This window comes from Rhopalosiphum padi, chromosome 4 (assembly GCF_020882245.1).
Source record: "Rhopalosiphum padi isolate XX-2018 chromosome 4, ASM2088224v1, whole genome shotgun sequence".
Lineage (NCBI taxonomy): Eukaryota > Metazoa > Arthropoda > Insecta > Hemiptera > Aphididae > Rhopalosiphum > Rhopalosiphum padi.
The window spans coordinates 23,127,731-23,142,512 of record NC_083600.1 but is presented as its reverse complement, the minus strand read 5'-3'; the positions used below and the strand labels follow the sequence as shown (position 1 = coordinate 23,142,512).

At 26.2% G+C, this 14,782-nt stretch overlaps 1 protein-coding gene across 1 annotated transcript; it reads right to left on the bottom strand.

Moving 5' to 3' along the window:
* Positions 1-3,514: 3,514 nt before the first annotated feature.
* Positions 3,515-8,297, bottom strand: LOC132930327 (actin-related protein 5). The gene is made up of 8 exons (XM_060996156.1): positions 7,960-8,297; positions 7,784-7,881; positions 7,506-7,722; positions 7,162-7,445; positions 6,871-7,080; positions 6,703-6,786; positions 5,068-5,484; positions 3,515-4,405 (listed from the first exon to the last, which is right to left on the bottom strand). Exons 1-8 carry the CDS (start codon positions 8,066-8,068, stop codon positions 3,815-3,817), a joined length of 2,010 nt encoding a protein of 669 aa, XP_060852139.1. The 5' UTR covers positions 8,069-8,297; the 3' UTR covers positions 3,515-3,814.
* Positions 8,298-14,782: the final 6,485 nt, after the last annotated feature.

Here is a 14,782-nt window from a genome sequence, read left to right as displayed (position 1 = left end):
CCCACTAAACGAAAAAATAATTTAATTAGTGCAGTACTACACTTCGTGATACCATTACTACGCTTATTTTTATTTCAATTTATCTAGGTATAATCATTATAATATTACCATATTACATACTTACAAACTAATTAAAATATTGTTTTATATTTTTTTATTAATAAGTTATTTTAGTTCATAAGCCATAAGTTATAGTTGTCTATTGATATATATATATAGGTACCTTAAACTACAAGAAATTAAAAATAACAAAAAAATTACTATATTTTTAATATTTATGTTACCTATATAATAATATAATACAATATTACAATAAAGTATAAACCATCGTTATTAAAATGTTATTTTCTAATCTTTGTTACTGCGAAATTGTCTATATAATATTGTCATAAATAATTAAACTGCTCGTTTCCAATTTAATTGATAAAATTCCTAAATTTGCAAGACGTTCTTGTCTCAACTCCAGTGTAAATAACTTTAATTTTAATTTTTAATTTGCCAAAACTACATTCACGAGAATTTAGTTACTGGAAGAGAAAAAAAATTCTTTGAACTATTTTAAATTTTAATTTAGAGTACCTATATATATTTTAAAGTATTGAAATTGATCACGTATAGAGCAGGTCCAATTGAGATGTTAGACTTTAATACCGAAAACAGTGGCAAAAATTATTGTTTAAAACATATTTATGCTAAAATTAACTTTATTCCACATAAATAAATTTAAAATAATTTGAATATTTGATGTATTAACTAAATACATATATTTTTCTTTATCGTCAAATTGATGATACAGGATTATGCCCTCCAAAAAATTCAAAATCAGACGTCACTCCATTTTTATACCGTTATTATTTGAAAAATAATTTAATTAATCACAGTATTCAATACACTAACGAGTAACGATCAGTGGCGCAACTAGAAAAAATTTTCAAGAGGGTTACATTATTACAATATATATGCATAGATACATTGGTTATTAAACTAGGTCTTGGAGAAATTTCGGGAGGAGTTACAACCCCTTACCCCCCCCCCCCCTTGGTTGCGCCACTGCTAACGAACTCTTGTTGGAAATTTAATAAATTACCTTCATTCTCTGCAAGTTCTGGTACTATATGCTTTTTTTAGATTTTGAATGGATGATGTAATTACAAGTACCTACTTTTACATTTGAAAAAAAAACAAGATTTTACACAAATCCAATTTTTGACAAAATCAATTTTGTTTATTGGAGTAACACGAAAATGATGAATAACTGTAGATACTTGAATTTTTTCACCGAATGTTTAAATTATCATTTTCTATTAACGATAAAATTTTTAAAATATTTCGACTCTTTTTTTGAATTTTTTAATGGCATAATAAATTTTCTAATTTTTTTCTATTCTTACATAAGTTTTTTTTGTATCTGTAAAATTATAAAATGTAGATACAATTTTTTAAATGTATATTTGTAAGTTCAAATTTGAACGAAATTACTTATTTAAACAACAAATAACGATGTTAATATTATTTTGTTATAATTTAAAAACATGATTTATGAGAATTTAAAACTCTTACGTACCTACCTATATTATATTATATAACTATACATTTTACTACATGCAATGACATTTTTAATTTATTTTAAGATATTATCTATTTATATTTTATACCTACTGGCTACTATGAACGTATTTTTATTTTTTATTATTTTACGGTATTTACAAAAATATATTATTACATTTTTAGTTATATAAGCTGTTATAATATTGTAAAAATATATTTTATTATAATAATTAAATACTAATAAATATAATATAATAAATGTAGGCGTGATCGCAGGGGTGGTTGGGTGTTTAAACCCCCTCCGAAATATCAGAAATCCAGGAACACAAAATAAATTACCTGACCTACAAATGAATAGTATGATATTTATACACATTTTTCAACCCCCTCCCCCCGAAATTTTTCGCGCCTTAATAATTGCAATATTTTCGGACTTTCGGACAACATATCAATCTTCCATAATACTAAAAATACAATGAATGATTTTAACATACAAAGGTTAGGTTATCAAAAAAACATATCATGAAATATATTTGTTGATAAAGGCTGTCAGACCATTTTCTGTTTACAATGATATAGGTATAACAGAATAGATTCAAATTTAATTCACCTATAAAAGTGACCCACTCGACACCTAATGCACAGTAGAATACCCACTTTCCTACCTTTTTTTTTAAAGTTGTGTATTCTTATATTTTTATCAATACACCCAGAGGCGTAATTTTTTACCCTCATGTATTGATTTTTAATATACCCTTGCAATATGGGCCGGTGGTATAATTTAGGTAGGGGTAGGACAGGTCGTGTTTACACCTCTTACTTTTAAATAATCCCAATTGATTTGCTGAAATAATATTAACTATTTTTTATTTATTAAAATTGAATGTTTATATTGCCAGTTGGAATAAATAAACAATAAACATTATAATTATTGTGTAACCATATAAGAGCTAGATAATTATCTTTGTAGATTAATCAACAGTCGTTGCTAATCATACTTATATACTGATTCACGTGTTCAATTACTTACTATGTTAAATCCTAGTTGTGATCTAAACATTCTAAACCATATTCTTAATTGTTTTTACACCGCACAGCTAATAGTAATAATTGATACATTTTAAATTGTTAACGATAATAAACTGATAAATTTAAAATCCAACAATCGCAACGACGCTTTATTATATTCATATTATTAAACTAGTAAATATTATTTAAAACATTTAAACTGTATAAAATGTTTAAGTTTCATAGCCGTATAGGTATATGGTATTTTATATGAAATTATGAACTGGTGACATTTCAAAATAACTGGCTTGAAACCTTGTACACCCCAAAAAACTGAAAATACGCCATTGACGTAAGCTGATTCCACTAAACATGGGTAATAAACATTTCATACAAATTAAAATCATTATATAATATTGTAATTTGTAATAATTGTAATATTTGTAATTATATAAGTTTAAGATATTTTGTGACAAATATCTTACATTATGTCACGAAGGCTTTGTTTGTGTTAGATTATTTCTTTGAAGCCGGTACTTATGTAAGTTGTCACCTGGCTAAATGAAATACTATATACTAATTACTGAATCTGGGTGGTTCACTAAACAGTAAACATGCGTTCATTGCAATTCCACAATTTTTCCTTCAACTGTGAATTTATTCAAATTCTAATTTTGGAATTTTTAAGCATACTTATTTACAGAGACTATATGTTAAAATACTTAGAATTTTAATATTATTTTATAAGAATAGTAGTTGAGTGAATAACTATAATATTTATTTATGAGCATTTGAAGTTTTCGTCAAAATTATGAAAATGTTTAAATTACTTTAGTTGAAAAATTAAAAAATTTAAATTGTGTATAGGTCTTCAATAATATAATGTATATAATAACAATAATAACAATGACATTGTTGACATAACATTGAATTTGCAAGACATTAAATACATAACAAAATTAAACCATATTATTTTTAAATTTATTTCTGTATATCTATATTAACTCTATACTAAATTATTTAAAATTTATAACGTAAAATTATAAAATATTAAATAATAGTGTTATAAAATACAAAATTATCTTAGTTACTTATTTTACATTAATAACTAATAAGCAGGTCATGATTAATTAATCATTCCTAAATTAGTTTTAAATTAGTTTTTGTTTTATTTGTAATTTATTAATTATAGTTTATAATAAATAGTAAATACATTATGTACATATTTCACACATTACTTTTAATATTTTTAAAATCATCACATTTCTGTATTTAGTTCATTTAAGCCCTCGGGTTCTTGAACAGCTTCAGGAAGTGGACAATACATATTGGAACAAGAGTTTTCAATAAAATAATCACCACCCATTTCAGCATACATTTGGGGTGTTAACAGATATTTATGAAAATCTTGTTTATTAGCAAATTCCTTGGCACCAAACCAAGCATCTAAAATAGAGGAGTCTGATAATTTTACATTAATATTAGTTTCTAATGGTCTCATTTCCCGGAGTTCTCTATAAACTCGTTCCTTAAAATCAGGCAATTTTGTTGGACCACCAGTTAAGAACACATTTTCTGCTAGTTCATTAGCTGTTTGGGCATCATATTTTTTCAAAATGAATTCTATAGTATCACTTATTCCACCTTGACCACAGCCAATTATTGATGGTTGGAAAAGTACTTCTGTACATCTCATACGTTCTATTCCAAAATGTAACTGATGAGCTTCTTTGGGATTTTGTTCTTCATTGGTATTAGAGCTAACAAATGTTGGATCATAGAATCGTAGAACTTCTTCAAGCTCTGAGATTTTTTCTTGTTCCTCCTCACTGTCAGTATCACCACCTTCCTATAATTTACATTTAAAATTTTTTTTAGTAAAAATCAGTTTATAAAAAAATGTTTACTGATTAATGATTATAAACATATAGAAATTAAGTAAAAAAATGTCACCGCTAAGTGGCTTCTTTTTATCAGCCAACTTGTACTACCTTTATAGTACATACTATTCGCTCATACAATAATTTAAAAAAATCATTTAAATATTATTGCGTATTAATATGTATTGTAGCAGTCTACGTAAGAAATGAATTTAAACTCCTAAATTCATACTTTGCATGAAACCATTATAAAGAACCTATCATTCAGATTTCAAATTTTTAGAATCACGGGAAGTGCACAAAAACACATATCATTTTTTCATTACCTATACTTGACCCATAGACTGTAATGTTAAAAGATTTAATTTAAAGATTTTTACTTTACATTAAATTCATATGTTCATTACCAAGAAAATATTTTAGAATAAAATGGAATCAATTTTAAATACCTACTAAAATACTTAAATATTATCTTTTTTAAATGCATATCTAAAGAGAATTCATAAATTATAATGAATGAAGCAATTTGTATCAGCTAAAAATAAACCAAAATAGTATACTTAATAGTTAGTACGAATTAAAAAGGATCATAAAAAATAAAAATATTTTTAACAGAATAAACTAAACATACTTTATTTATAACTTTATAAACATCCCAGTCTTCATCTCTGCTACCAAAATCATCATCTCTTTTATCTTTCCTCGCTAACTGGCTAATTAATCGCATTCGTTCTAAAGACGCAGCAGTTCCTCTTTTAGCCATATCTTGTCTACGCTGTTTTCTAACAGCTTTTTTATCAATTATATCTTGTCTTTTTTTATATATATCTTTAAGCCAAGCTTTTGAAATAGACTCCTCTTTAGGTAATTGTATTTTATTTTTGAAAAGTCTTAATTTAGGCTCTTCTGTTACGTGTTCTTCAACATTGGAAGCATTATGAGAAGCAGCTGCAATTTTTGATTTTGCCCTATCAATTCTGGTTTGAAGATCAGTAATTAATTTTCTTAAATCCTTTTCATTTTTTAATCCATGAGATCTTAATACTTCCTGAAAATATAAAAAATTTAACTTATAATACATAACACATCTTATTTGGTTTTAAAAATAAAGTTTTTTGATGTATATGACCTACTGGTCTATAATTTGAATTTGAATTATTTTGAAATGCTTATAAATAAATTGTTTGTAGGTATATATAATATTTTTAATAGCTATATTAACAACTTATAAGGTAGGCATCTTCTGTTCAATTTTCAAATCTTAGATATGAATATGTTTATTTTATGAATTTTTAATTATAAAAGACTGTTATTATGTATGTATTCATGTGGAATCCGTAGAGAAAAGTTGTTAGGTAGAAAAATAACAACCTAGTATGTAAAACCACCTCAATTAGAACACAAGTTAAAAACAATTTTTTTTGTCAGTTTAAAACGTAGACACCAAATGCCGAGTTTTTTTTTGATTAGTTACAAATGATATGATTGCCAAAATATTCAATCATATTATACTATCTTTTCATTATGATAAAAAAAAAATTCTTTTGTAAAGTGTAATTCATGATGTAACATAGGCGTTTAATTAATTTTGCCCAAAATTATTTTTCTATGAAATTTGATTCTCCCACACTCTCCTATACAAAACTTTTTCCTTTCTTAGAGTATATTTGAAGTGTAATATGTATATAAACTACTTTTTACTTTTTTCATTAAAGTTAATGTTCTTCAAGGTAATTTCTTCAATCAAACACTAAGGATTATAATTTTTATACTGCTGAGAGTTGACATATTAAATTCTAATCTCACTAATTTAACCACTTTTGCACATTAAATCTTTAGTAGTTCTACTAATTTTAATATTCAATAATAAATAATCCCTATAGAAAACTCAGTTATATATTTTTAAACATTCACCTTGGAAAACGACATACTTAGACTACTCATGTTAAAACTTAAACAGTATCCTTTAAATTAAAACTTCATAATACTCTAAGATATCTTGTTCGTTCAAATATCTTTTTTAAACTCTTTATATTTGCTTCTGAATTCGCTATAAATTATAAAATATTTTTCAGTTGTAAAATAATTGCAGATGGCCCCAAACTGGTATGTTATTTTTCCAGACTATTACTGTGTCACCAAAACCCAAATCATACAGTTACACAGCTTTAATTACAATGAAAATTACTATTTTGAAACAAAACTCTACATGACTTCCAAAACATTAAAGAAAATATTATCAAATTTTGATTTTTTGAATATTTACTCGAACTTCTTCGATAGGTTCTCCATCTTCAATCATCTCTCGGATCATTAATAATTGATGAACTTGTTCTTCATCTTCTGCTAACTATACAACATATTCAAATATTTTATTTTAACTTTTTATTTATTAACACGGCTAATATAAGTAACATAAAATAGTTATTATTACTTTTTCATCTCTTTTTCTAGCATTCATCTCTACTAGTTTTTTAGCCATTTCTCTCCTTTTGTCTCGTTGTTGATCTGGTGTTAAAATAACAGCCATAGAGTAAGGAAGTTGTATTCTTTTCACATTACGATCATAATACTCTGCATCAGACCATTGTTTTAATACATCAGTATAATGAACTGCCAAATACCCATGTTCATAAAGCAACTCCTTAAATATTATTTTTATAATAGTCAACCTATATTAAAGTTATGGTATTCTATTATTATAATACACATTGTTGTAAAATACCTCAGCTCGGCTTGGTGTTATAGCATTATAGTGTGCTGGATATTTAAGTTGTAGAAGTTTATGTAAGTAATATGTAATATGATATCCACCGACATCAATTCTACGACTGTTTATTAAGTCAGGAATACCTTTGATTACAGGTATAATATGTGTTGTATGATGGCCGCAATTCACAATAAGTCCTGTTTTTTCATTAAGACTATTATGTTGGTAACTAAATAGACCATCTATTCCATAACAAATGCCCGGAACATGGTAGCATTCAAACAATAGTTCTGACATTACTGAAAAACAATATTAAAATGTATAACACAAACATACCGTCAAACAGTTAAAATATTTACATAGCCGGGAATAATTAGGATTGGCAACTGGTTCTGTTATTATAATTGGGTGGTTTATGCTACCATTAGTATCAATGCCCAAATGTGAAAAAGTGTAATCAAAAATCTGTTCTTGGACATTAAATTGTGTAATTACATTACGATCAAATTGTGATTTTAATTGGAATCTGACTGCTTCTATGTTTGCTATATCATTTCCAATTAATGTCTCTCCATCCTAAAAATTGATTAGAAATAAATTAAAAACCTTCAATCAACACGAATATTGATCTTGTTACTTTTTTTCCACGTTCTTTCCTTGGGCGAGCTAAAATATTTTTAAATACAAGATTTGGAGCACTGGATGTTGCCCAACCAGCTTTACAAGTAAACGAACCTGATAAAATAAATGGGTATTTATTACAAACAAATAAATTCTAATTAATTATTAATGTGCATGGGTTAATATAGTTACCATTATCAATGACTATTGGTGTTTTTGAATTTCGTAAAGTTTGTGTGTAATTGTAATATTTATCTGGAACTAGTTTGAGATCCTTAAGTATAATGACTTCTTCTGCCATATCAAATAAATAGTAAAGTAAGCATTTATAATTTAATGCAATTAAAATCAAAAATATATGAAAAATATATTTTTGATAGATAACTTATAAATTTACAGTTATCAAATAATATCGTAACAATTATTAATAAATAATAAGTAATACTTTAATTATAAGTCACAAACTCACAACTTTGAACTTAATATTTACATAAAGTAATTATTCTATGAGTAATTACTAATTACACCGGTTTTCATGAAAAATAATTTTAAATTTTGTTATCTAAACACCAAAAACAATATGATAATGATAATGATAATTACAGTATTGGCAACATTTTAATATACGGTGTCCCACGGAGATCTGACAAATGAAATAACTTTTGTTCTAATCAATATTTAAAAAAAAATTCTTTTAAATATAATTCATAGAAACTTGCGCTACATTTTTAGTATACATTTTTTTATTTTTTAATACTGAAAATAAAAAATTAAAAAATTGATTAAAATATTTCGAAAATAGCCAATTTGTGAATCTGATTGAAAAAAAAAAATTTAGATGGTAAAAACATTTATTTAAGTCCAGACAGTCCAGTGGATGATTTTTTACAATTTTTTCAAATATCAATATTCTCGTTAAATAAATTACGATCTAGTTTATGTAAAACAATAAAAAATAGTTAGATTTTAACATGCACCTATTTAAAAATGTTTATATAAAATATTTTTAAAAAAAATTACTACAATAATTGCTTTTAAAATCAGACAGGGGCAAATTTTCACCTTGCCCCCCCCTCAAATGACGCCACTGCTAGTATATAACTTAGTATAACTATATAACTATAGCTAATATTATATTATTATTATTGCTTAAAAGTTTTAACTTTATTCATATTCTTACTCCCAGTCTCAGAGGTTTGTCGTAACCGTAAGTCCAATAGCGCCGATCTATATTTCATGTTATGGGGAAAAAATGCTGGTGTTAGACCCACCTACTAAAAAATTATGTTTAGTTAATTACGTCCAAATGGTACTATATTTATTTCTAACTATATACATACAAGATACTGCATAACAAAATATTTTTGATTATCACTCACCCACCCATAAATATTTCTGGGGAATTTTCCCCAGTTCATACCCGTGTTCGGCGCTACTGTTAGTACCTACTTAGTACTTAGTACATACCAAATTTGAATATTGACAAAACTGGATATTTTAACGAAAAATAACGAATATAGGTATAGTTATCTATTTTTGTATATACGACCCGTTTTAAATTCTAAAACACTGAAATTTTTTTTTATTTATATTTTATTATTTTAAAGTTCTAGACAATATTTTTTTCCATAGTAAATAATTTAAGAATATAAAATTTTTATTTTTATCTGGTCCGCAAACTGTTTTTAATTTGTGAATGTGGCCTGACGGTTCAAAAAAAGGTTACCGCGACTATGCATTAATGATGAAATTGCCAAGAATAAAATAAAGTCGTTAAGTACACCTTAGATCCTGAACATAGCGAAAAATGTATAATGATTTTACAATTATGTAGTTTATTTTCTGTTTGTCATGAATTTTTGTAGCAAATATGATCTATTTAGTACTTTGGGTGGTAAATAGTAAAATAAAACAAAAAATTTCAGATCTTGCCATAATATCGGAAAAACGGTGACCGGTAAAAATATCTTCGAAATAATATCTCTAGTCAAAATATCTTCGAAATAATGTCTTTGGTCAAAATATCTTTAAACAAAAATATCGGAACTCGCGTCGTATGCTATCTACCTGAACTTTGATCGCGTTATATGTTATCTACCTTTCGGTTGATATCTACTTAATACTTTGTACGGAGACTAATATTGCAGGTGTAACCGTATAATTATAAACATCAATAATACACTCTACAGTCTACACTTTACACATATCATAGCTAGTAGACATATGACTTTTGTAAAAGTGGTGTATGCTTAAATTATTTTCAAATTAAATTATTTTATTAAATTATTTATGTAATTATTTTTTGTTAAATCAAAATGGAACATTTTATTGACTTTTATAGACATGTTATTTACAATGATGAATCTTGCACCAATTTTTTAAAACAATGTGGTGTCTTACCCACTGCTAAAGTATGCCAAAAAGTTAATTCAAAATAAAATATGGCATAAAAACACGTGGTGCCACTAACTTATTGGAACGGCAGTTGATGGAAGAGTGGTGACGTTCACTCAATGCATCAAAGAATCTTTTTGACCAGTTTTTTGAAGACATGAAAAAGAGTTCTTTAATGTAATTAATGTCTAGATGCACAGACGACACCAACAATCTACAAATTGCGGGGTGGAAAATTGTAGATAACATACAACGCCAACACACAATTTTGGTAGATACATTTTTCATGTAGATAGCATACGACGCGAGTTCCAAAATATCTTTGAACAAAATATCTTTTATACTGATTTTTATAAGCTTATTAGTTATTATATGTCGTTATGATTATATCTAAAATCGACATTTAATATTTTATAATATATAGTATTTTAAAATTGTCGTTAGTTTACTGATTGCGAGCTATTTACTGCGTGTACAAATGTACAATATGTTCATATTATGCCATTAAGATAAAAATGGTGGACCAGGCTCCTATCCTTATATCAGGTTCGATTGGAAAAACGATTATCGGGAGAATCAAGTCCACCACGCCGTAAAAAGTACAACGATCATGATATAAAAATAAAAAAAATTGTGGAAAATTGCTCAGAAATACCAGCAGCTCAATATTTAAGGGGTTTATCTTACAATATTAAGTATTAAGTAATTGGTACTAATTTTAATTTAATTAATTAAGTTTTTAATATTTATGATAATAATAATTTTACCTATATTTTTGGATTTTGAAGAGATGTTACTTTTTACCTATTTTTTATACTTATAATATGTGTAACAATTTATTAAATTAATTATATAAATAAAAATTTTTTTTAAATCAATTTAAAAGATATATTGATCAAAGATATTTTTGTCATAAGATATTTTCACAAAAGATATTTTTACCGAGTTATTTTGACCAAAGATATTATTTCGAAGATATTATGACATGGAACCCGGAAAAACAATAAAAACTGAAATAATTACGCTATATCCTTGTATAATTTCAACCGGAGGACAATTGGCAGCGTCAATAAGAAGCTCATCTGAATAACAAGTGTCACAAGGCTGTGTTTGTTTAATACTGTAATTTTTTGAACAGTTGTACAGTATATTATGAATATTTACTTAAATTATATTTAACTTTTATGGTTTTTTTTCAGATAATATACTGTACTACGGTTTTAGGCGTTCTTTTATTTTAATTTTAATAATACATTGATAAAATTACCAAATTTTTCCATTTTTTTTTTTTTTATCACATAGCTAGTTAGTCTTTGTGTATGTTTAAATTTATATTTTTTATAGTTATTGTGTTGTTTAACTTTCTTATAAAAGAGAGTGAGGAATTTAAAAGGTGGCCACCGAACAGAAAGTTAAACTGCAATATACTATAATCTTCTTAGTTCTTGTTTACATTTTTAACTGATAAATTATGAATATAAAATTTAAAATTAATTTAAATTCAAAAATAAAAGAACACCTACACAGATTTCTGAAATATTAAAATTGTTTTTTCTATGAGTTTAAATTGCATTTAATCTGCACATTAGTTGAAGTTTTATAGGAACCAAACATTTGGCTGTATCATGGACTATCCACCGACGAAGAATTTGTCATTGAGCTGATGGAAAATGTGTCGACTGTCTATATATATATAATATATATATACCGAAGTATAATTATAAGGACTTAGTACATAGACTTATTAAATTATTTTTAGTATATATTGTAGTTGTAATGATGTAGTATAATATAATATATAAATATTTTATTACTTTACACTTATTTAATACATTTATGTAACTTTTTTTTTTTTTTTTTTAATTTTTATTTAGTTGTCCCCTTACGCGTCAGCGCTCATCTCTCATCTACTCATCCAACACATTGACTATCGCCGGCCGGCAAACACACATCATATTATACACATTAAAGCAAAAATCGTATTTTTATTCCTAGGTTTCCTTATTTAAATAAATTATATAATATTATTAATATCTACATAGTTTAAGTTGTTGTATATATTTTTTTATTATTTGAATGCATTCATATGATCAGTGGCATATTTAGGAATTTTAGGATAAGGGCAACACATATTTTGCCGCCTCCCCCCAGTAAAAAAAAAATAAAAAACTTCTATGCCGCACAATGGTGAAACTGTTAATACCATAGAACACCATGTTATATAAATATTATAGTATTATATTTCTCTATGGCACACATTTGTTGTGAAAAATATTAATGATTGACGTCACTACGCCCCTACTTAAATACGCCCCTGCATATGATGCGTTCTGGCTTAAGATGTGGATTAGGCCTACTGGGGACACCACTATAAAAAAAACGCGCCTCGTGTAATACCTCATAAAGTTATTAAACAATACGAACAATGTTATTGTACGTCGTTTAATAATAAAGGTGGTGTGGAAAATTACCTAACACTGTTATTCTTATCTTATAGTTACCTTGCATACATTTTTTTATTAAATACCAATTAAATAATTATTTATATTTTATAACTAGAAACGAGAAATATTAACGTTTTAGAAAGTATAAAAATAAAATAGTTTTGAAAAAAAAATATTCTTACGTCATCAAGTCATCTCATTTTAACATGCTAGCTTGGGCTACAATAATTATAATGCGTGGTGAGCATTCCACTTATTGTATTCTAACTTCTAAGTTCTAACCTAACGTCCTAACCTATTGTCAATGCGACAATTCATCGATAATATACAAATACAATATACGTACCTATACATTGCATTAAATTATTGAGATATAATCTACCTACATATGTATTATGTATAATATACTAGGTATATAAATTATAAATGTATAAAATTCAAAAATATGTTTTAAAACAATAACATCGCCATTGTCGCACATGCAGTCCACAGAGGTGCCAGAGGATGCTTAGGCGTTTAGCACCCCCAGCTTATTTTGAGCTAAAAATATTGTTAAAAGTGTAATTTTGCGATTATAAAAATAAGTTTAATAAGTTTGTATTATTGTATTGGTAATGCACTAATACCATGGACGATTGACGTACTTTATATAATATATAATTTACATATTATATATGTACAATATTGGGTATTTGGGTTTGCGATGTTAGAATGTTACCTATTTATAAATTTATAATTTTAACACATTTGGATTTTGGAAACGAGACCTTAACATCATAAGCTATCGGCTGGTCAATATTTAATTTACAGGTAATTTTATTTTACAATTTGGCTTTTACGAATTAAATGTTAAGTACCTAAATAAATCCCACAACAATTTGGTCAATAAAAAAGGTCTTTTAATAGTGATGTACTGATGTCTTATGATGTTTTAGGAGCTTAATATAAAAGTTTAATAGCATAGATGATAGATGTCACATAATACATATATATATATAAACCATGAATACATATTTATAATATATAAACCAATAATTGTTATATTCTAATTCTATAACCCATGATAAAATATATTGTCATGCTATGGCCTATGACCATAGTAAATTATTAAATTAAGTTTATATAATACTCCTCCTCGCAAGAGTTGAAGAGTCGCACTTCGTTTCCAACAAAATAGAACCGACCACTTATTTCCTACACATTCATAGGGCTATGTCGGGTATGTCCACCTACCTTACCCTAAACCATGGACATAATATAATTTATATAATTTGTATTATGTCTATGCCCTAAACCCTTAAACAACACTACACCAGCTATTAATTATTATCTCTCCGTTATTGTAACATGACACTGAATCATTTCAAACTATTCTCCCAAAGTTTATCTATACATTTTAATTGATATTTGATGTCTCCCCTATAGATTATAGTGCCTCTAATTTATTTATTTTTATTATTCTATCCTAACTAGTCACACAAATTCACCGACCATTCACTCACTGTTGTATTTTATTGTTTATTGTCCAATATTCCAATTAATTTAAAATTAATGACCTTTACTTTATAAAATCTACCTTTTAATCTCGAATGGTGGACATTTTCCCCCACCTTAAAAAACTTTTTAAAACATATATGATGTATTATAATTTATAATTATCACAAATCACAATATATTTTGCAAAAACCCATTGCAATTATTATAGTATCTCACCAATATTCCTCCTTGTTTATGGAATATACATAATGCTACAAAAAAAAAAAAACAAAAAACAGATAAAACAAAGAATAAAGTGAAGGTTTCAATAATAAATTTAAAAGCTTAATAAAAACTCAACACCCAAATATTTGGATGTTTATGCATCTTTTGTTTAAACATCTCTGTTTTTGCACTTCAGAGATAAAATTCAGTAGCAATTATTAAATTGTTAAATATCCAAACTGGCATACCTATGCCACAATTTCTAGTTATTTTTTTATTGTTATTTAAAGATAAAAAATTTCAAATGTCTATAAACAGCTCAGTCAAAATATTTTGGAAACAACTGTCATGTTTAAAAAAATTGCTAATAGATATTAGGTATAAATACATAGTTATTCACTTTTGAATTATTAAAAAGTAAGAATATTATTTGAGAAATAATTATTTTAGGTAATAAAATATATTTGTGGAATTAT